Source organism: Mobula hypostoma, chromosome 8 (assembly GCF_963921235.1).
Source record: "Mobula hypostoma chromosome 8, sMobHyp1.1, whole genome shotgun sequence".
Taxonomy (NCBI): Eukaryota; Metazoa; Chordata; class Chondrichthyes; order Myliobatiformes; family Myliobatidae; genus Mobula; species Mobula hypostoma.
The window spans coordinates 28,510,012-28,534,580 of record NC_086104.1 but is presented as its reverse complement, the minus strand read 5'-3'; the positions used below and the strand labels follow the sequence as shown (position 1 = coordinate 28,534,580).

Below are 24,569 nucleotides of genomic sequence, written 5' to 3'. Positions count from 1 at the left end.
CTAACTACCAATCTGCTGGAGAAACTGAGCAGCATCTGTGGTGGGAAAAGCAGGAGTCAACATTTCGGGTTGAAACCCTGCAAAAGACAGCAAAAAGGGCAAAAAGTCAACAAGTCTCTGACCCAATGAGCTGATCTTAGCTAGAGTCATGTAAGGAGGTGACTACATTTAGATATTAGATGCATTTGTGCCAATTTGCTAAAATTCCCTGGATTCTTGATAGGGAACAAAGTAACATCAGAATTTAAGAAAGGTGGGAGATCGTTATCAAGAAACTATAGACTAACAAAAAAACTTCTGTCCTTGGGAAAATCCGTTATTAAGAAGGTAATAGAAAGACCATCAAAAAGACATAAGAAAATTAAGCAGAATCAACAGGATTTTATGGAAGGGCAACCATATTTGACAACTCGCTAGAAATCTTTGAGGATGATACAAACAGGGTAGATAAAGAAGAGCTGGTAGATGTAGTGTATTTAGATTTCAAGATGCCACATAAAAGGTGCACAAAATAATATTACACGAGACTGGGGGTAACCTAATGCCATAGATAGGCAAGTAACTAACTAACCAATGAAGCAGAATAAAAGGATCATTTTTGGATTAGAGACCTGTAACAGGTGGACTACCATAGGATCAGTCTAGGGTCTCGACTGTTGATTATCTATATTAGTGAGCTGAATGCAAGAGTTGAATGTAATATGGCCAGATATGCTGGTGGTGGGTGAGCAAGTTGTAGGGATAGCATAAAATCCTTCAAGGGGATAAAGATAGCTTTGATGTGCAGATGGAAAGATGGCAGATGGAGTATAATATGAAAAAAATGTGAAGTTATCTAATCTGGAAGCAAATATGAGAAAACAAATTATGATTTAAATGAAATGAGATGACAAAATGTTATGGTTCAGGGGGATCTGGGGAACTCATTACATAAAATACAAATAGTTTTCAGACATGTACAGCAATTAATTAAGAGGGCTAAAGTAATGTAGATTTTGTTGCAGGAGAGCGTGGGATATAAATGTAGGGAAGTTTTGCTGAACCTTTGCAAGGAATTGGTGAGATCTGTAGTACTATATACAATTTAGTCAGTTCATTTAAAGAGGGATGCATTTGCATTGGACATAATGCTGAGAAATTTTGCTCGGTTAAGCAGTTTGTGTCTGAACTCGTTAGAGTTTAGGGAAACAACAGGTGATTTTAATGAAACAAGATTCTGAGTAGGATTAACGTAGTGGATACTGAGTGGACGTTTCACCCATTTGGGTTATTTAGAACTCAGAACTGCAGAGGCACAGATGGAGAATGACCGACATTTGAATTACAAAGGAATCGGGGACACGGGGAAAGGGCAGAAAAATTGGTTTGTGGTCAAAATTAGATTAGTCATGATGTTTTTAATTGGTGGAGTGGGACTGATGGATTGATATGTCCTGATGTTCTCACACCCACTATGATGATTAGGACCACAGATTAAAGTGACTGGCACAGAGGTGCACAATACAGAGATCCTGTGTCTTTTATCTGTGTTGACTGTGTAAAAAAGTGCAGCAGATGGAAATCCATATGGAGACAGTGTGTTTATAAAATTGATATCCCAGCTGGATCCCCTTAAATCAAGCATGATTTCTGACGCAGCATTATATGCTCCTGCTTTGATAGTGAATTACAAGATAAAGGTCGTCACCTTTTGGTCTACTTTCTTGCCGGCAAGTCAGGAATGTGGGCCACATACGAATAATGACTGGGAAATCATGCAATACTTAAAACACATACGTATGATTTTAAAATCTGATATACACATCAAAAAGAATGCATAAATGTTATTTTTCTAATTTATTTCCTGGGCTGTAATGTTTGATAGAACTAGAAGGAAATACTGCTTCATGCTAACAGTGATAAGTGAAAATAGCAGAGTATATAAAATATAACTGTGTCTGTTTCAGCTAACTAATTAACCTGTCTATCTTCACAAGATCACCAGATAATTATAGTTGAGGAAGGCCAATAAGCTCAAGTAAATCATCCATCTAGAGAACTCTTAACATCTTCTACTTAGCATCTAATTTTTCTTTGACTGATTGACTTCTTAAATGATTAAACAGCATTGTTACAAAAGAGAAATTTCCTTTTCTCGTGGACAGAAACCATTCCTTTTCCTGTAATTTGCAGACACACAAATGCAGGAAGAGGCTGGATTCTCCAAAGAAGTCTATTCCCATTTCTGCTCTGTGATGGAACATTGTTTATAAGAGAGGGGATATTAATAATAATATTTCACAGAAATTACTATACAGTGGGTTATGGTTACTTGGACCATTAGTTAATCAGAGCAACCACTTAATGGGGCATCTCTTAAAGAACAAAAACTAGTTGAGAAAATAGGCAAGATTCCTTTTGTTTACTTAAGACACTATGACGCTTAACTGGAGACTGTTGCCAAATGGTTTTTAACCAGTGTCAGTCATGTGCACTACGTGGCCATTAAACACTACAGCGTGCTTCAAACAAACAGTTTTTAAATAGTGTCAGATGCGTGTGTTTGTGTTCAAAAAGCAGCGACTGTTGTCATTGATAATTGGTGAGAAATAAGCTGTAAGACACTTCAGAAATGTTTTTGTCACTACAGTTTCAAGCATGCAGGTGTGGAGATGACAGAAATGGTCAGGAGTGAAAATGAAATGATTTCACTACTTCAACAAGTTAGGAATTATTGACGAATTTGAAGTAATTGACAATCACCTTGAATGAGAAAAGGAAAATGAAGATTTGGAAGATGCAATCATTGAAAGCATTGCTTATCTGCACTAGGTGTTTGTGCTGATTTTGTTCATTTACAATCCGAAGAATGTGACACAGATGACTTCCTCCATTGATAACTATTAGGAACTAATGCATAGTTTTATCGTTCTGTAGTAGTATTAGTGTTTTTTCTCATTTGTTCTGTATTTCATTTAAAAAAAACATAATTTGTAACTCAGTTTGTCTTTTTAATAATTTTTAAATTTTTCCATGAAACTTTGGTCTATTGGGACAGTCACTTAATTGGGCAAAAATGGACAGGTCTCGATGTGTCCCAATTAACTGGAATCCGACTGTATCTATCTGATGATCATTTGTCCGGGACAAGCACCAAATGTTGTCTGTTGAGTAATATTTTCATCTCCTTTACACTGCCTAGTATAATTTACCTTAACCTTGGTGAGCATACTGTTTACCCTAGCTGTCTCAACTCCATTCACATTCAGTCTCCAGAAATGAAAAGATGGCACAGTAACTCACTCCATCTCCATCTAAAGGCAGAATGAGAAAGCATGTCCAACTGCTGAACATTGTTGTGAAAGGACTGTGCAAGTTTTGTTGTTCTGAGAACATCCATGAAAACACAAAGCATCAATCCTAGTTGGTGCTAGATTGCATTCTCCTACAAAATGAGCAAAAATCATCACAAGTAATGCTGCAACAATTGTGACACTCGTCTCTTCATGATGAGTTTTCAAAAGCATTTTCCACCACGTTTAACTCATCATAATTTTCAATGAAAGAAAATGGCACAGCAAAGCACATACAGTTGCCCCTTGACTCCTTAGGGAAATTACCGCTTAATAGCATACTGTTGACATAAAAAAAGTGCTTGGTAAATTCTTTTTGCTTGTGTGGGAGAGCCCAATATTGTCTACACAAATGACATAGTGATGTGTTTCAACAAAAAAAGTCTGGGAATGTTTTCATAATAATGTTGCCTCTTGACAAAAGAAAAAATACACTACAGAATGATTGTAGCCCAAATCCCATTAGAAAATAACGGAACATACTCAGCACTGAGTTGTTGCTGGTTCAGAATTTATGAACTTGTGTGAACCAGCATCTTTCTTACCTTGACAGCAACCTGCAGAGGGTTGGGTTCACCAGGAATCCCTGTAACCTGGCCTTCATATACTTCACCGAAGGCTCCATGGCCCAGGCCACTGTGAAGGGAATCATTATGTCAGTACTTGCCTGTCCAAACAATAATTCACCATTTACAAAATTGGAGCTATGCAACTCAAATCATGTTCTCAATAGCTGAAACCTTCTCAATCCTCTTAGAATGAAGGTATCACTCAGTGATCTAATATTACAATATGGAATTGCAAGATTGAAACATAAAACTCTTTAAATGAACAAAGCAATTTCTATTTTTGAATATGCTTCCACTGAAGTATAATGATTTTAAACTAAAATGAATGAAATGCCATTGCTTGAAAGATTTGATTAGACATCTAGCCACAGCACGTAAAGGAAGCCTCTGCTCTGAATTCAGATATTTAATATAAATTATTTAATTGGTCAATTTTAAGCACTAACTTTCCAATTTGCTGCACAATTTAAATTTCTTAGTTCAGATTACTAGGTAATTCAAACAGTTTGTGAAAAAGTGACAGAACTGTTAGAGATGGAGGTAAATGATCTAACACCTGACAATAAATTCTCCAGGCAGGAAATGCAATTATTAACTTTAATCTAATAATCTGTTTAGGATAAATCTATTAATACTGATAAAAATGCCAGGATTGTAATAGTAGAAAGTTAAGATAATAAAGGATAAATGGTTGAAATGGCAATCTCTTTATTACAGACAGAATAACCAGCAGGGGTACAGACTACCATTGCTCCCAGACCCATATTAGTTCAGAGTTCAAACTAAACTTATTATCATAGTATGTATACCATGTACAACCTGGAGATTCATTTTCTTGCAGGCACCCACAAAACAAAGAGACACAAAGGAATCCATGAAAAACCACAGAACGAAGACCGGCAAACATCCAAAAGAACAAATCATGTAAATAATTTTAAAACCTCATAAATGAGACTATAAAGGATAAGAAGCTCATTAAGGACAATATAAAGATTCACACAGGTATAAGGTAACTGTGTTTAACAGCCCCCTCTAAAACCATATTTTAATATTTAAAAAGTAATATATTTTATTACTGTATGCTTGATAAATGACTCTTCCTTCACATTTGAAGTTTATTTTTCACCATAACATCTTGATGACAACTTTAGGTCTGCATTTGAATTTTCATGCTCAAACAATCCCTTCTCCAAAATGATGGAGCAGGATCTCCTATATTATAGCAGAAGGGCAAATGTGGCCTCCAGACTCCAGAAGTGCTGTAATAAGGCCCAGATATTCTACTGCAGAGAGAGGACAAGATGTCATGTATGATAGAAAAGGGTTACGTGGTCAGAAGTTCCTGGCTGGCAGCACTTCGTTCTGATAATTGACTATAAGTAACTGGTGGCAATATTCAGATCAGTTGCCTTTCTGACAGTGAGCCACTGGACCACTCTATAGAGTACTATACTTCACAGCAGAATGCAACAGTCCAGATGCAGGATTTCTACCTGAAATATTGACTACTCCTTTCCTCCCACAGATGATGCTCAACCTGCTGAGTTCTGCCAGCAGATTATTTATTCTTCCAGATTCCAGCGTCTGCAATCTCTTGTGTCTTCAACAGATCAGTGCTTTACTGGAGAATGGGTCACGGTTGCCCGAAGCAGGACCGTAGAGCAGTGATTTTGACATACTGAAGACCCTGGTCATACTTGGTATTTGAGAATCAGTGGCCAGAGACCATGTGTACTGTGCTATGACTGACTAGCACATTGAAAACCTATTAAGTGATGGTGTTGAGATTGGAAGTCAGAGCCATCCACGGTTCCAGTGTAAAAGTGTAAGTGACTACATGTTGCCACCATTCAGCTAGGAATGGACTCTTTCCTCAAAGTGCTTGGAGGTATTACTGTTCGAGTCATTGACCTATAGAGGACAGCTGGAGAGGCTCTGTAGTCAGCTTTTGAAATATCTGCCTTTCTAAGCCACCCATCGCTGATGGTGGCCCACATTCATTCCAAACGGGAACCAGGATCACTTCATGTTCCCATGCCATTCACTGCCAAACGGGGAGGCTGTTATCTGTCCGCACACCAAAGGAGACGATGGAGCAATAGGGAGTCTAAGTGGCCCATGGGTTATTGTCTTGTATTGTTTCTGCCTTATATTAGGATTACCTCTCACTCAACCACAAGGAACTCCCAGCTGGTTGGGGAAATGTTTGAGTTTGTTGCAACCTAACTTGGAAGGATAGGTAGGAGAAAAAAAGTCAGAATTTGTCACAAATTATACGTTCAAGGCAGATGGTTTCAAGAGAGATCGAGGTCAGAGTGGACTCCCAAGGAGGAGCCATAGAAATATCATGGAAGCCAAGAGTAGTAGCAGTAGTATTGCAATCACTCAAGTTAAGTATGATGTTCTCCTAAGGGGTTGTCTATTGTTGGGTCCTCATGTGGCTGTAGAGGCTGATCCAGGATCCACAGGCTCTGGTGCCGTGTGGACGTGAGTAAATGGTGGCTGTGGTTAGTGGTTGGGTCTTTTGGTTGTTCATTCACTGCAGCACAGCTGAGATTGCTCTCGTGTAGTGCAACTCCCTCTTGAACAGAGTTGCTCCCCATGCATCTACTGAGTGCAGCATCTTCCTGGCTTTTAGATGTTATGTTGAATTTCTTCAGGCTGATTTTGCTGTTATCTTTGAAGCATTTCCTTTGCCCACCAGGGGCTCACTGACCTTCCTTCAAATGGGAGCAAAGAATCTGTTTGGGGAGACACGAGTTAAGCATCTGACTGACATGACCCATCCATTAGAGTTAGTGTTGCTTCATTGAAGTGGAAATGCTCTTCATGTTGGCTTCCACCAGTACATAGTCATAGTCATACTTTATTGATCCCAGGGGAAATTGGTTTTTGTTACAGTTGCACCATAAATAATAAATAGTAATAGAACCATCATAGTTAAATAGTAATATGTAAATTATGTCAGTAAATTATGAATTAAGTCCAGGACTAGCCTATTGGCTCATGGTGTCTGACCCTCCAAGGAAGGAGTTGTAAAGTTTGATGGCCACAGGCAGGAATGACTTCCTATGACGCTCTGTGCTGCATTTCGGTGGAATGAGTCTCTGGCTGAATGTACTCCTGTGCCCACCCAGTACATTATGTAGTGGATGGGAGACATTGACCAAGATGGCATGCAACTTAGACAGCATCCTCTTTTCAGACACCACCGTCAGAGAGTCCAGTTCCATCCCCACAACATCACTGGCCTTACGAATGAGATTGTTGATTCTGTTGGTGTCTGCTACCCTCAGCCTGCTGCCCCAGCACACAACAGCAAACATGATAGCACTGGCCACCACAGACTCGTAGAACATTCTCAGCATCGTCCGGCAGATGTTAAAGGACCTCAGTCTCCTCAGGAAATAGAGATGGCTCTGACCCTTCTTGTAGACAGCCTCAGTGTTCCATGTGACAAAATTTCCTACTGTAGCCCTGTGCTCAGCCTCATCTCCCTTGCTGATGCGTCCAACTATGGCAGAGTCATCCGAAAACTTCTGAAGATGACAAGGCTCTGTGCAGTACCTTGGTGTTAGTGCATTTGTCCTTAAGTTGATCCTCAAAATCCTCTGGTGGTACTGTTCCAGGGCTTTCAGGTGTCTACTATAGATGTACTGAAGTCAAGAACTACATGTTGAAAGTCGGGAACAGTAATCCAAAAGTTTGTGTAGTTCAATAGGCATATGATCCTCAAGAAGTTACTGATTGAAAATATGTAGGGCAAGCAAACATTTGAGCTACACAATTGGCTCTGTAATGCCACCACTGCTGGACAAAACATGGGTCAGAAGTTGCAGGAGTCTAGTACCTGAGTGGTTGGCACACAACCCACAGGATGGGATAAAGTTTGGGCAATTGGGGTGGAAATTTCAGGAATGACAAAAGCTCCTCTGATGTTGAAAAGCTCGCAGAGATCAAGAGACCAGCAAATCAAGAGAATCCAGCTCATGTAAATTTATAGTTCCTAAGTGTTCCTGGGCTGGACAAGAATATAAAAACAACTCCACAGGAATCAGAAGGAACAAATCCAGCAGAATACACATGCCCTACAGAATGGATGAGGCTCAGCAACACTCAGAATTCTGCAGATGCTGTAAATCTTGAACAACACATACAAAAAGCAGGAGGAACTCAACAAGTCAGGTAGCATTGCGGGGGGTGCGGTGGGAATAAACAGGCAACATTTTGCACTGTGACGCTTCATCAGGAATGGAAAGCAATAGGGCAGAAGTTAGAATAAACACCCTCCTTCTCTTTCTTCCATGTGTTGTTTTGTAACTCCAGAAACTAACCTAAAGAAAAATGGGAACCCCAGGGATCTACTTTATTTTACTTTAGTGAGGAGCTCACATACGATATGGTGGTGTAATGACGTATGCCATTCATGTACTTTTACAAATAAACCATAATAAATTATATAAACAGCAAAGAATGCTTAATCAAACAATATACACACACAAAACACATAGATACCGTATACTATATAACACAATGACTATTTAGACATCCAGAGCAAAGTAAATTTTAAATTGTCCCATTCAGGCCAAAAGATTTAATCACCGTGGAGGATTTCTTACTCTTCTGGGATAACATCTTTCCTGACAAGGGGGCCATTCTGCTTGGCAGGAGAGACTTGCAGCTGTGAAACAGTCTCAGGTTTTTGGCCACCACCTTGGTGGTTGTAGGGGTAGACTTTGGGACTGACAGATCTGGACATCTTTCTTCTCTAACAATTGACCGCTCTCCTCGATTGATTGATGCATCGTCTCCAAATGATGTAAGATGCAATCTCCCCCACGGAGGAGAGTGGGCCAATTTTGTCCTTAATCTTTCCTTGTACCCTCTTTTGATCACCTCGCTAGTCCCTCGCCGGGACTGCTTGTCCAGAAGTGAAACATCGAACCCCCTTGCTTGAGCAGCCCCTCAATTTGTCTCAGCTGTTTGCCCTGAATAATCCTTCTGAGATTGGGTAAGAACAGATCCAAGTGTGAAGGCAAAGGACGACCCAGGACAGCAGAGCTGGTGAGCTGTTGGTTGTGGAGTGTGCTGTATTGTGATATGCAAGGAGAAGATTGCTGAGCTTCTGATTCAGTGTCAGTGTACTGAGTTCTGCTGACATTGCTCACAGTGCATTCTTTAGTCTCTGGGAAAACCCTTTCAACCAAGCCATTTGTGGCTGTATCATATGGTGCAGATATAAAATGACTTATTCCATTCATTTTCAGGAATGACTGAAATTGGTCCACAACAAACTGTCATCCACTATCACAGATTAAGTGCTCTGGAAAACTAATCCTTGAGAAGAAGCTTCTCAGCAGTTTGTGAGGCTGTAGTGGAGGCTATTGGGAACACTTCTGGCCACGTTGTAGCTGCATCCACTACTACCATGAAATTTGTGCCCAAGAACGGTCCGGCAAAATCCACATGAATCCTCTGCCAGGGCAATGCAGATCATTCCCAGGGATGGAGGGGCCCTGCTCTTGGCATCTTCTGGACAAGTTGGCATCTTGAACAGTGCATAGCAAGCTGCTTGATCTGCTGATATATCTTAGGCCACTAGACTTCCATTTTGAGCCAATACTTTCATTTTGATCACACCTAGATGATGAGCATATAGATCCTCCAACACTTTAGTTCTCAGCTTGGATGGTACAACAAGTCTCAATCCCCACAATAGGGCTTAGGCTTAAGGTCAGAGGCGTGAGATTTAAAAGAAACATTAGGGGCAGCTTTGGCGTGCAATGTAGTGCAGGGGCTAAGCACATACCTGTGCTGATGGAGGTTATGGAGAAGATGTCATTGCCAATTTGAACTAGTCTACAAGTGAGGAAATTGAGGGTTCGGTTGCACAAGGTCTTAAAGCTTACTGATTAGTTTTGACGAGATGATAGAATTGAACGCTGAATTATAGTTGTTAAAGAGCATTCTGATGTATGCATAGGTGTATACACCTATGTCAGGATGCTGTTCATCGACTATAGCTCAGCATTCAACACCATCATTCCCACAATCCTGATTGAGAAGTTACAGAACCTGGGCCTCTGTACCTCCCTCTGCAGTTGGATCCTCGACTTCCTAGCTGGAAGACCGCAATCTGTGCGAATTGATGATAATATCTCCTCCTCGCTGAGGATCAATGCTGGCGCACCTCAGAGGTGTGTGCTTAGCCAACTGCTCTACTCTCTATATACACATGACTGTGTGGCTAGGCATAACTTGAATACCATCTATAAATTTGCTGATGATACAACCATTGGTGGTAGAATCTCAGATAGAGAGGAGAGGGCGTACAGGAGCCAGATATGCCAAACTAGTGGAGTGGTGTGGCAGCAACAACCTGGCACTCAACGTCGGTAAGACAACAGAGTGGACTTCAGGAAGGGTAAGATGAAGGAACACATACCAATCCTCATAGAGGGATCAGAAGTGAAGAGAGTGAGCAGTTTCAAGTTCCTGGCTGTCAAGATCTCCGAGGATCTAAGCTGGTCCCAATGTATCGATGCAATTATAAAGAAGGCAAGACAGCGACTATACTTCATTAGGAGTTTGAAGAGATTTGGCATGTCAACAATTACACTCAAAAACTTCTATAGATATACCGTGGAGAGCATTCGGACAGGCTGCATCACTGCCTGGTATTGGCGGGGGGGGGGGGGATGTGTGCCATTGCACAGGACCGAAAGAAGCTGCAGAAGGTTGTAAATTTAGTCGGCTCCATCTTGGGTACTAGCCTACAAAGTACCCAAGACATCTTCAAGGAGGGGTGTCTTAGAAGGGCAGCATTCATTATTAAGGACCTCAAGCACCCAGGGCATGCCCTTTTCTCACTGTTACCATCAGGTAGGAAGTACAGAAGCCTGAAGGCACACACTCAGTGATTCAGGAACAGCTTCTTCCCCTCTGCCATCTGTTTCCTAAATGGACATTGAACCTGTGAACGCTACCTTGCTTATTTAAGATACATTATTTCTGATTTTTGGACAATTTTAATCTATTCAAAATACATATACTGTAAATTGATTCACTTATTTATTTATTATCATTTTTTCTCTCTCTGCTAGATTATGTATTGCATTGAACTGCTGCTGCTAAGTTAACAAATTTCACGACACATGCCGGTGATAATAAACCTGATTCTGATGCTGTCCAGATGTTCCAGGGTAGAATGCATAGCCAATGAGATGGCATCTGCTGTGGACCTGTTGTGCTGTTAGGCAAATTGGAGCAGATCCAAGTCATTTCTCAGGCAGGAGTTTATATGTTTCATCACTAACCTCTAAAAACATTTCATCACTGTGGATGTAAGTGCTACTGGACAAGAGGCAGGTTACCACGTTCTTCTTGGGCACCAGTATAATTAAAGCCTGTTTGACATAGATGGGTATCTGAGGTTAAAGATCTGAGTGAACATTCCAGCCAGTTGTTCAGACAGGATTCATCCTCCTGAAGAATGGTCCTACTTTGGTCTCAGAGACTGAAATGACAGGGTCATCAAGGACTGTGGGAGTTGGTGACAGTTCCTCTATATTTTGGTGGTTAAAGTGAGCTTAGCAGGCATTGAGCTCAAAACTTTAGGGCTCTGGAATCAAACTGCTGTTGTCACCTGTGTTATTTGGTTTCACTTTGTATGAGGTGATAGCATTCAAGCCCTGACACAGTTGTCGAGCATCCTTCATTGATTCCAGTTTAGTGAAATTGCAACTTTCCCCAGGCTTTCCAGAGATTGTAGCTGATCCTCCTGTAACCTCCTTGGTCACCAGATTTGAAGGCCTCCTATATGCCCCCAGCAGATTGCGAATCTGATGGCTTCTGGCTGGGGAAAAACTCTAATTGATTTTGTGGGGACACACGTGTCTATGACTGTTTTGATAAAGTTCTGTGACAACCGTGGTGTATTCATTCGGATCCAAAGATCGGTTCTTGAACATGGCCCAGTCCACTGATTCGAAGCAATCCAACAGCCTCTCGTCTGCTTCCTGTGTCCTCTTTGTTGTCCTAATCTCTGGAGCCTTGCTTTTTAGTCACAGACCTCCACCTTTTGCTTTTTTGAATCAGAAGTTCAGTCCATCATCTGTACTATGTATTGAGGGGCCTTTGTGTCTGATTGTTGTATCTGGCATACTCTAAGTAAGTCACGTCTTGGTAAAACACAAAACACAACAATTCCTGATTTCCCTTGCCCTTAGGTCTTCAATTTTGTTCTCCAGTGACTGTACATTTTCTAACAAGATGCTGGGTACAGGGGGGCCTCATCCCTCTGCAACTCAGCCTGGCTTGGAGACCCTTCCTCCTGCTTTGCTTCCGGTGATGGTGATGAAACTTCGTCCCCTTAAACTGAACATGAGAGGAAACTTCTTTACTCAGAAGGCGGTGGGAGTGTGAAACAAATAGCTTAGCAGAATTGGTGGATGCAGGTTCGATTTCAACACTTAAGAGAAATTTGGACTGGTACATGGATGGGAGTGGTATAGAGGGAGTGATGTAGGTACAAATTTCTGGGCAGATTAAGAATTTGGCACAGATTAGATGGGCTGAAGGGTCTGTTTCTGTGTTGTAGTCTTCTATGATTCTATGACTCTAGATTTCTGGCATTTGAACTCCATTGGAGGACTTTGAGGAGGGAATCCCTGCTACATTACTATTGCTCTGGTTTTGAAGGAAGTTTTAAAATGATCAAAACTTCACCTTCGTTAAACAGCAGAAATGAAAGCAGCAGTAAGTTATCTAACCTATACATTTTCTGCCATTGAATAAGGTCAAGGCTGACTTTTTTTTAAATAGAAAATTCACTGTACTGAGTGAATAAATATTTTCATCTTGTTTCCCAATGTCAACAGCCTATTTTGAGAGTGTGATCTCATTTTTAGGCTTGAAAAACTTTAACTCTGCATCTATTCTTCTGCGCTCCTTAAGAATTTTGTAAATTTCTCATACACTTATACTTCTAAGCTCAAGAGAGAGTTACCTTAGTCTCATTACACAAGTCTGCCAGGATCAATCTTGTGAATTTTCACTGTATACTCATTCCCTCGGTTGCAAAAATATTCCTTTTTGTAAGGGTTTACTGCTTCCTGCAATGGATATTGTTTTGGGAGAAGCTCTACCCCTGCTCAAGCCTTTGTAAGCAGCAACACTAAAGAGCCCACTGACACTACAGTTGCAAAGCAAAAATATATTTGTAGATTAGAGCTAGGTGGCCAGGATAAACACACGATGTTCTGATTAAAATGGAGAGAAAACAACTCAGAAACTCCCAGTTACCAAAACAAAAGTTGAAACTCATCCATTGAGATCCAATTTTCAGATTCAAGTAGGATAAATGCAGAATATCAGAAGATAATTAAATGTTAAGATAATCACAAAAGATGCATCTAAATAAGATAACTTTTAGCTTCTAATTACTGGGTACATGCCAGCTCCTAAGAACTGATCACATTCCCCTGCTATTTATTCTTGTTTTTTTTTGTTATACATCATTTGTTAAAAATATTAATCAACTTCAATTTTTAAGTTATTATGGATTTGAAATCCACTCCTGCTTCTGATATTAAAATCTGTAGCTTAAATATCTACTGTGTGAAACAAATGCTTTAAGATCCTTTTGTTCTTCTGGTGCCGATCTTGAATTTATGCCACTGAGCAATACATTTCTCTCTCACAGGAGCTGAAAGAAGAATTCATTATGCATCTCTTTCAAATTGGTTTAGAAGAGTGAGAGCATCCAGTTTGAGGCTCTTAGTTCTCTCAGGGGCCTGAATATAAGGGTACATCCAATATTCAGTCTTGTGCCTGGTTCTGATGCTGTGAGGGGCTGGCAGAGCATATTAACAAATTGCAAAAAATGTTCCATTGCTCAGGGTAACTGAATAAGGAATGCAACCGGGCAGCAGGCATTCCAGAAGGAGGCCATTAAGCATACCTGAACCCTGCTCGCATAGATTGATTTCCAGCTAAGTGAATTTTAGAGAAAGCTTGTCTTGTTAACACAAAATACTCTGCAGATGCTGGGGTCAAAGCAACACTCACAACACGCTGGAGGAACTCAGCAGGTTGGGCAGCACTCGTGGAAATGTTCAGTCAACGTTTCGGGCCGGAACCCTTCGTCAGGACTGAAGAGGGAAGGGGCAGAGGCCCTATAAAGAAGGTGGGGGGGGGGGAGACTACACATTCTTCATGCTTCATTCCTGAGGATGTTTGCCCTAATAAATAAAACAACCAACCTTGCTCTGCTGCCTTTAATAGGAAGTAGTACTCTGACCGGTGTACAGTGTGCATACATAGAGGGCACAAGAATAGAAATCACCTGATGTTACAATTCAGCAGTATATGATGGAATCCTTAGCTTTTATGCTCTCCTACAGGAAAACATGTTGCCAACACTCATTTTAGCTTGTCTGGGGAATCATGCCCAATGTTTTGGAACATGTTTCACAGAGAAAAGTGAGGGAAAAATAATAAGGATGCTATTTTCATTGTGTGATTCTTTTCTTACCAGCAACTACTAAAAAAAAGCACCCTGTGAGTGCCTGGGTGCTGGTCTTTATTATCTCAACCCTCGCTATGAAAGTAGCTAAATTAATGGCTCCAACAATTTTTTGACTCACCGTATGAGCAGTATGTTTTTCCGGGGAACCTCTTTGAGATCGCTGATGGAAGTAGTTTTCCCAGCAAAGCAGTAGTTGGGATTGTAGTCAGTCATAATGGTGGAAGTTCGCAGTTTGCTGAGTTTGTAATCAGGACTCTGCAGTTCCATCTGCATGGCTTGCAGCTCTTGGTGCTTGAGTCTGTACACTGCCAAAAAACATTTTTAACAGCTTATGAATGACCGTTTTTCATATTTAAAGATGAAGCATCAGTTGTTATGTGAATAATAAGACCATGTGAAAGCAAGCTAGCCCTCATTAAGGAGAACTGTTCTTTAGTTACTAACAGAATGAAATATTGGCAAGTGCCAGAAGCCTAGAGGGAAAAGTCCATTTTCTCAGTGTGTCATTGGAGGCACTGACCCAGGTATTATGCAGAGGATTGCCTTGTTATCCCTCAGGTGACAAGATGCTATGGCCAACACCTCCACTTTCTCAAAACTCTTAAGAAAATTCAACATGACCCCAATGACCCTCACCAATCATGCAGATGCACCATAGAGAGCACCTGTAAACAGCAGGAAAGAAGCTATCCCTGAGTCTGCAGGTACAGACTTCCAAGCAATTGCTAAGATGTAACACCACATGATTTTTTTTTCTTTTCTGAATGTACACAAGTCAGGGCACTGTTTCCTATTTGCAGCAACAATGGAAGATTGTTTTTTCTGTTAGGGCAGTGTTGATTGCTCTCAGTAAATGGAGCATATTTACAGCCCAACTACAAGCAACAAGAAAAGATTTTTTACATTTCACTTTACTGGAAATGCATCTAGGTGAGCAGGATTCAATATGTTGAGTGGCCTCCTTCTGCAATGTTTCTCAACCTACTGCCTGGTTACATTCCATCCTCAGTTACCCTGAGCAAAGCTACTGGAGGCTGCAACCTTTTTGCAATTTGTCACGGAGCTCAACGCGCACTTTGCAGCTCATCAGAACCAGGCACCAGGTACCATGATACTCAGGCCCCCGTGGTAACTAAGAGCCTCAAACTGGACGTTCTCACACTTGTAAACCAATTTGGACAAGACACTTAAAAATAGAGAACTCTTTCAGGTCCTGTGAGGAAGAAGTGAATTGCTCAGTCTGGTTGGGCAACAGCTTTGTATGGCAACTGCTCTAGCTCAAACCGCGAAGACTGACAGAGTTTTAAATACAGCCCTGTCCATCATGCAAACCAGCCTCCCCTCCATCGACTCCATCTGCAATTCTTCATGCCTCAGTAAAGCAGCCAGCATGATCAATGTCCACTCTCATGCTGGCCATTCTCTCTTCTGCATCCCCCGCCCCCCGCCCCCCAATGATCATACCACCTCCCACCCCCCACCAAGCCATCAATCTGAAGATACAAGAGCTTGGAAGTCTCTAACACCAGACTCAAGAACAGCTGTTTTGCTATTTATCACTTTTGAACAGGCCTCTCATATACTAAAGGAGTGTTCTTTCTCTGATTACCTCCCTCATCAAGGCACTTCATTTGTTTACTGTGTTGCACTTTCTCTGTAGCTGTAGCACTTCATTCTGAATTCTGTTTTCTTGTTACTATCATGTTCTGCCTGGATGGCATACAAACACAGCTTTCTCCCTTTAGCTTTGTAAACATGGCAGTAATAAACAAATAAACCAACAATAAATCTATTAACTTCTCTTGGAATTCATCTGTCTTCAGTGTGCCACCAAAGCATTCCTTTGAGAAAGGTTATTTTTAATGAAATTGGGATGGAAAGGACCTAAAGTTAGGGTTATTTTCTGGGTTGTGCTGGATTATAGAAAGGAATCCTTAGGTACCTCAACACAAACTATATCCCAAAGGTTGTACCCACCGATCATGATTCCTGAGAAGGCAAGCAGCAGAGCAGCTACCACGACCGACAACACAACAGAAAGCACAAGAGAAAATGGCAGGTGATTGTCCGGGGGCACTAGGCAAAAAGAGAGAGTATGAGAAAACAATCAACAAAGTAAGAGATCATCAGAATTATATTCCTGGTCTTACTCATCATCATCTGAATTGTATTCCTAGTCTTGCTCATCATCATCATCATCTGAATTATATTCCTGGTCTTACTCATCATCATCATCATGATCTGAATTGTATTCATGGTCTTACTCATCATTATCATCTGAATTGTATTCCTGATCTTGCTCATCATCATCCCAAATCTATTTATGAAGTATGTTCTGGCCTCCACCTTTCATCATTAAGCTATCCAGGGTGCTCCTGGTTCCAGAGTTCTTCACCATCATCTTTGATCACTTCTTGGCCAACACATCTGTAGCGCATCCAATTGTTTAATTTAGATTGTGAGGTTGGATATCCTGTAAGGTGCTTCACACTTAAGATACCCAGTGTTCTGATGGAAGATCTTTAGCCTGAAATACAAACAAGAAATTCTGGAAATGCCCAGTGAGCCAGGAACCTATGGTTCTTTGACTGGGAATTCGCTTTGTATATATGCTACCTGACTTGCTGAGTGTTTCCAGCATTTTCTGCTTTAACAGAAAACCCTCATTCCAATCATGAAATGCATAGATAGGGTAGACAGCTTGTTTCCTAGGGTGGAAGTGTCAAATACTAGAGGGCATAGCTTTAAGGTAAGAGGAGGAAAAATTTAAAGTGATTTAAAGAGGCAGTATTTTCCAGGCGCATAGAAAGTGGTGGGTGTCTGTCAGCTGCCGGCTGATGGAAGTTGATATAATAGCAATATTTAGGTGGCATTTAGACAGGTACATGGATAGGAAGGGATACAGACTACAGAGGGGATTAGTTTGGACTGGTGCCACGGTTGAGCACTGACACTCTGGGCTGAAAGGGCCTGTTCCTGTGATCTTGCGCTCTACAAACCACCAGCGGTGACAGAAATGACATTGCTGCTTGAGGCTGCTGCCCTTGCACTGATTCAAAACTTTAATTCTCTTTTTACTTCCAGAAATACTGTCTGGTCTGCCGAAATTTCACAAGAACTCCAAGAAACAGAAACAGGAGAGGACCACTCAGCCCCTCGTGCTTGCTACGATACTTAGCAAGATCATGGCTAATCCTTTAGCTCATAGTTACTTTTCAGCATTTACAGTTTCTGAGTTGAATATAATTCAGCAATTGTCCTGCACAACCCTGCAAGGTTGAAAATTCCAAAGATTCATGGTCCTCTGGTAAAGAAGTTTCTTCTCATCCTAGTCTTGAATAGTCAACCTATTATTTGAGACTTTGAGCCATGGTTCTAGACACCTTGGAATTTATCAAGCAGAGCCCCATAAAAAGATCACTGTTCATTTTTACAAACTTTAGAGAAGATAGGCTTAATGCTTCCTCACAAGGCAATTTACTATCCTAAATACCAATCCGATGAAACTCTGTTGCATCCTGTCAGATGTTTATGTTTTCTTCTGCAGAGAGACCTGAACTATGCACAGGTGTGGGCTTAGCATGGTGCTACGCAGTTAGAACAAGGTATCTCTATTGCTGTGGTCAAAAGACTATTGCCTTCCTCAATGTTTGTGTTTACAAATTAAATTTCATTTGTGTGCAAGGACATTGAAGACTCTCTGAACAATAACAATAACAATTTTCAATCCTTCTCCATTTAAAAAAGACTTCTCTGCCCAAAATGGACAACTTCTCATTTTTCCACATTCCTCTGCTATTTCTTCACTCTTTTAATTAGCCTGTACACATTCTTTTGAACCTACTGTTCATTTCCTTCTTAGCCTACTTTGCCACTCAACTTTGCAACACTAACAAAGGTAGATATATTACACTAGTTACACTTAGCCCCCTTATTCAAATCATTGATATAGCTCAGGACCCTGCAGTCATCCCACCTGTCAGAGTCTTCCAACTTGGAAAAGACTTGCTGATTTATATTCTGTTTTCTTCCCACTGACCTATTCTCAATCCGTGCCAACATTTTACCCATGCTTCCTAAAGCAATTTAGTAACCTCTTGTGTGAAACAGCTTTGAAGGCCTTCTGAAAGTTCCCTTCATCTATCCCATGGTTACAAACTCAAAAAAAATTCTTAATATGATTTCAGTTTTTATTTCAGGTTTCCAGCAATCACAGTATTATATTTTTATTCAAAGGCATGCTGCAACATAAATTTGCATACTGCCTCTCTTCTAGAAAAAGAATTATGCTGAATTTGGCTATTTCGCTGATAAGTATGTTATTTAAATATATCTCAAAGGGGGTTCAAAAACATGTCAAACTGGTACTCACAAATGCAGGTAACACTGTCTGAAGCCAGAATTTTTCCTGATTCGCACATGCAGACAAGTTCTTCTTTGATATAGTCAAATATACACTCATTATGTTCACAGTGGGTGCAATTTAAATGCAGCACAATTTCAACCTCCCCGTGGCTTTCTGTCACTGCGAGGAGAGAAAGGAACATGCAAGTAACAGAAACGAAGTGTGAGGGATGGAGAGATGAAGGCGGGTCAAGCAGTCGAGCAATGCAGGAAGGAATAGACAATCAAGGGATCAGTCACAAAGACTGTGAAGGGCAAGATGAGAGGGAAGACAAGACAACTTGCAGTATGGTCTGCACTGAAAATAAATAACATGATTTGATGTCATATTTATTACAGAGAAAAATGTCTAAATTACACTAGGGTAGATTTTAGCTTTCAACATCTGGCAGCATCTAGTTAAACAAATGATTTGCTCAACACAGTCCATTTGATTTTCATTCTATTTGTTTATTAGGAGACATTTTTAGTTGTGTGGAGTGAAATTCATTGCACCCGGAGCATCTGATGATGACCTCGAGACTTCAACTTAATTTTCCCAAATGACAAAATTTTAATAGCGGCCATCTTCTCGAATGGATAAATGGTGGCTGTTAAAATGGAGCCTCGCGAAATATGTAGTCTATTATCTCTTGTGTCTGGTTATCAATAATATTCCATGATATAATGCGGTTAGAATAGAACTGTTCACAGCTTTCACATACCTGCCAGTGCTGGTGTGTACAATTCACCAAATGGACTAATGTAAGAAACACCACAGGCACCATCTTTTTCTGGATGATTACCGTCAGACGCATTTCCACCTGTTGTTAATCAAACATTGTTTAATGCCTCTTATCATCCATCCATTATAGTGTCATATGATCAGAGAGTTTCACGCACAGAAATTCATGAAACACATGTTGAATTGGTCTCCAAATTGAGTATAAAATCAATAGATATATTTTATTTGCTTCACATCCAGAAACCTTAAGAAATTAGACATTATTATGTCATTATTTTGGAAGGAAATGCCTGGAATGGTGGTGACCTGTTTGTACCAAGGAAGTGCGCCGGGTCTGATTTTCAATTTATGTTGAGCTCTCTACTAGGATAGCAGTAGAGGTGACCTTAGCAGAATAAATCAGATGTTCTTCCAAATTTAAACTGGTGGGTACACACATAAAAGTTGCTGGTGAACTCAGCAGGCCAGGCAGCATCTCTAGGAAGAGGTGCAGTCGACGTTTCAGGCCGAGACCCTTCGTCAGGACGGTAGGTACACTTATTTTATTTTATTTTATTTAGAGATACAGAGCAGAATAGACCCTTCTGGCCCTTTGAGCTGCACCACCCAGTAACCCCTGACAACCTCAATTTAACCCTCACAGGACAATTTACAATGACCAATTAACCGACCCAGCATGTCTTTGAACTGTGGGAGGAAACCGAAGGACCTGAAGCAAATGCACACATTCCTCAAGACTCCTTACAGAGGACACAGGGGTTGAACTTTGAATTCCAATGCCCCGAGCTGTAATAACTTCATGCTAACCTCAGCACTGTCATGGCGCCCCACAGTATTGTGAATGGTTCACCATTTTGATTTTTAAAACGCAGGCCATTCACAATACAAGTTTCCCACAGTTCAATACTGCATTGCCACATAGAGCCGAGACTAGTGGAAATCTCATACATTCACATTAACACAGACAGGTGCATGGTTATGTGCAATACACGTGTGCTATTGAGAAACTGGCTCTTGAGAAATACTATTTCCTCTATGTAACTGAAAACTCCTCTGCACAAGAAAATAACCACATGATTAGTGAAACTGTTCATTTAAAAGGATCTAGCTATATGATATTATCATGTTTGAGCTTGGTGTAATCTATCCCTATGAATTGCCTAGAACACAATGGCTGACTGGTTCTTTTGTGAAATAGATTTGTCAAAGACAGGTTCCTCTTAACCTAAGTATGTGGATAAACTGGGTGAGTCAGTAACACAGAGTTAGAGACGAGTAGGGATACAATGATCTTGTTACATCTACATTTGTTAAATAGAATTATGATCAAGTTGATTAACATTAGTATACAAGAAAAATCAATACTCTTTCAGCCTCTTAATTGCCTTAGGCAACTTTCAGTATGCTATCTCTCCTATATCATGATATTTCTTCCACAAACTGTGTCAATGCAACAGCGTTTGATTGGAAAGAACGTTTGTTGTTTGCTATATATCCCAAATATAAAAGGGAGAAGAATGGAATAAAAGAAACATAAAGTAGATAAAGAAACATGCCACTATGTAGTTTCATGATAGGAAGACAAATGCACAAAATGAGATACATGATATCAATTGAACATCATTGTTAGCCATTTCAGCCCTGAGAAAAAGCCTCTGACTATCCACACAATAAGTGCCTCTCATCATCTTATACACCTCCATCAGGTCACCTCTCATCATCCGTCGTTCCAAGGATAAAAGGCCAAGTTCACTGAACCTATTCTTATAAGGCATGCTCCCCAATCCAGGCAACATCCTTGTAAATCTCCTCTGCACTCTCTCTATAGTATCTACATCCTTCCTAGAGTGAAGTCACCAGAACTGAACACAGTACTCCAAATGGGGTCTAACTAGCTGTAACATTACCTCACATTACCTCACCGGGGTAGGACAAATAGTGAATGGTAAGGCACTGAGGAGTGTGGCAGAACAGAGGGATTTGAGAATATAGATCCATAATTATTTGAAAGTGGTGTCACAGGTAGACAGGTTTGTTAACCTTTTGGCATATTGACCTTCATATATCAGAGTATTGAGTACAGGAACTGGGCTGCTATGTTGAAGTTGCGTAAGATATTGGTGAGACCCAATTTGGAGTGTTGTGTGCAGTTTTGGTCTCCTACCTACAGAAAAGATGTAAATAAGGATGAAAAAGTACAAAGAAAATTTACAAAGATGTTATCAGGACTGGAGGACCTGAGTTATAAGGAAAGATTGAATAGGCTGGGATTTTACTCCTTGGAACGTAGAAGACTGAGAGGAGATTGATACAAAATTATGAGGGATATGGAGAGGGTAAATGGAAGCAGGCTTTTCCCAGCGAGATTGGGTGAGATTAGGATCAGAGGTCATGGATTAAGGGTTAAAGGTGAAATGTTTAAAGGAAAATGAGGGGGAATTTCTTCACTCTGTGGTTGGTGAGAGTGTGGAATGGGCTACCAGCAGAAGTCCTGGATGCAGGTTTCGATTTCAACATTTAAAAGAAATTTAGATAGGTACATGGATGGGAGAGAGATGGAGGGCTATGATCCAGGTACAGGTCAATGGGACTAGGCAGATTAATAGACTGGCATGAAGTAGATGTGCCAGAGGGCCTGTTTCTGTGTTGTAGTGTCTATGCGTCTATGAATGAGCTGCCAGAGGAAGTCGTCAAGTAGGGTACAGTTGCAACATTTAAGAGGTATTTTGATTGGTACATGGAGGGATGAACCACACACATACATCTGAGACTAGCAGGTGGGATGCTGTCGTCAGCATGGATCTGTTGGGCTTGTATTACCCTGTGACTCTATAAGGATAACTATAAGATGTTACTGGCATCTTGCAGACTGTCCTCTACTGTATCTTCCCTTCCACCTTCTCAACCTGCTGCTTGCTCTCAAAGCATTCTTGGTTGACTCCATTTTGTCAGGTGTCCACATGCAGCATGGTTCTGGTGAAGGTGACAGACTGATTGTCAGCCGATGTGAGCAATTGGGCTTTGCTAAGTAATTCTGCTGCACGAGCAAATTCTGACGGCATAAAAGTATCCATGTGAATATTATTAGGATTCACAAGCAGAGGAGGCATATCTATGCCCATCAATGGGATTTAATTTAAGTTGTTCTATTTTCACCCAACAGTCTCAATTGTTCTTCAGAGCTTGCAAGAGCCGATCCAAAATAGGATTGGAGTATTCAGCCTATTGCAAGTGTACTCGTACTAGGTAAATAAAGCTTATGCTGCACAAGTGGGGAGAGACAATTTGTTAACAAATGCAGAGTCAGTGATTAACATAGTCCACTGATTCCATTAATCGTGGGAGAAATCAATTTAGTACTAATAGTGATTGATTTCTGGAATGGAATTGAACTGGATTTATGGATCAGTAAGTTGAAAAATCAACCAGGGGACAGGTTATGTTAAATTTAGTATTGTGCAACGATAAGGGGTTTAATTAACAATGGACTCACTGGCAAATAATGACTGAAAAGAAATAGAATCTGACATTAAGTTTAGAAGCAAGTCTGAAACCAGGGTTTTCATTTTAAACAAAGGAAGCTACAAATACAGATTGACTGAGGTGGGTTGGGAAACTACAGTATAGGTACGACAGTTGTCAGACTTCGGCCATCTTTAAAAAAAAAGTGCACAATTTACAAAAAAAATATTAGAAATATGCTCCAGCTATAACAAATCAAAGAAAGTATAAATTTGGAAGAAAGGGCAAATAAAATTGAGGAAAAAAATGAGACTGAGGATTGGGATTATTTTAGAATTTAGTAAAGGAGGAGAAATAAATTGTTAAAAAAAGTGAAATAACAAAAGCATAAATATACTTAGACCCTCCTCTGGTATGCAAAGGAAAGACCAGTGAGGGAAAATGTAAGTCCTTTCGAGACACAAGCAGGAGAATATGTAATGAAGAAGAAGAAAATAGCAGAGGAATTAAAAAAAAGAGCTTGCACATGTCTTCACAGGAGAATAGCACAAAGAAATGGATCTGAATATTGGTGAAATTATGCTGAGGTGGAAGATCAGCTATGTAAGGCAGTACAGACTCAAGAGGCCAGATGGTGTACTCTTTCTTCCGTTTCATCTAAGGTACAGGAGCCTTACGTTCCATACCGCCAAGTTTCGGAACAGTAATATCCTTACATAAGAACATAAGAAATAGGAGCAGGGGTAGGCCATCCAGCCCATCGAGCCTGCCCCGGCATTCAATAAGATCATGGCTGATCTGTCCGTAAACTCAGCTCCATCTACCTGCCTTTTCCCCATAACCCTTAATTCTCCTACTATGTAAAAACCTATCTAACTGCTTCTTAAATATATTTAGTGAGGAAGCCTCAACTGCTTCCCTAGGCAGAGAATTCCACAGATTCACCACTCTCTGGGAAAAACAGTTTCTCCTCATCTCTATCCTAAATCTTCTCCCCTGAATCTTGAGACAATGTCTCCTAGTTCTAGTCTCACCTACCAATGAAAACAATTTTCCTACTTCTATCTTATCTATCCCTTTCAAAATTTTGTATGTTTCTATAAGATCCCTGCTCATTCTTCTGAATTCCAGAGAGTATAGTCCCAGGCAACTCAATCTCTCCTCATAGGTTAACACCTTCATTCCTGGAATCAACCTGGTGAACCTCCTCTGCACTGCCTCCAAAGCCAGTATATCCTTCCTCAAGTATGGAGACCAGAACTGCACGCAGTACTCCACGTGCGGCCTCACCAGTACCCTGTATAGTTGCAACATGACCTCCCTGCTCTTGAATTCAATCCCTCTAGCAATGAAGGCCAACATTCCATTTGCCTTCTTAATAACCTGTTGTACCTGCAAGCCAACTTTTTGTGATTCATGAACAAGCACTCCCAAATCCCTCTGCACAACAGCATACTGCAATCTTTCACCATTTAAATAATAATCTGCTCTTCCTAAGTGGATGATCTCGCATTTACCAACATTGTATTCCATCTGCCAGACCTTTGCCC

General features: G+C 40.6%; 1 protein-coding gene across 3 annotated transcripts in view; it reads right to left on the bottom strand.

The window, feature by feature from the left end:
- Positions 1–24,569, bottom strand: part of LOC134350426 (ALK tyrosine kinase receptor-like) — a 1,308,522-nt gene that overhangs the window by 62,674 nt on the left and 1,221,279 nt on the right. For all 3 annotated transcript variants that reach the window (XM_063055604.1, XM_063055603.1, XM_063055605.1), the window contains 5 exons: positions 19,538–19,636; positions 18,802–18,954; positions 16,407–16,505; positions 14,548–14,734; positions 3,878–3,968 (listed from right to left, as the gene is read on the bottom strand). In XM_063055604.1, coding sequence (XP_062911674.1) covers positions 3,878–3,968; positions 14,548–14,734; positions 16,407–16,505; positions 18,802–18,954; positions 19,538–19,636 — 629 coding nt within the window. The remainder of the gene's footprint in view (positions 1–3,877; positions 3,969–14,547; positions 14,735–16,406; positions 16,506–18,801; positions 18,955–19,537; positions 19,637–24,569) is intronic.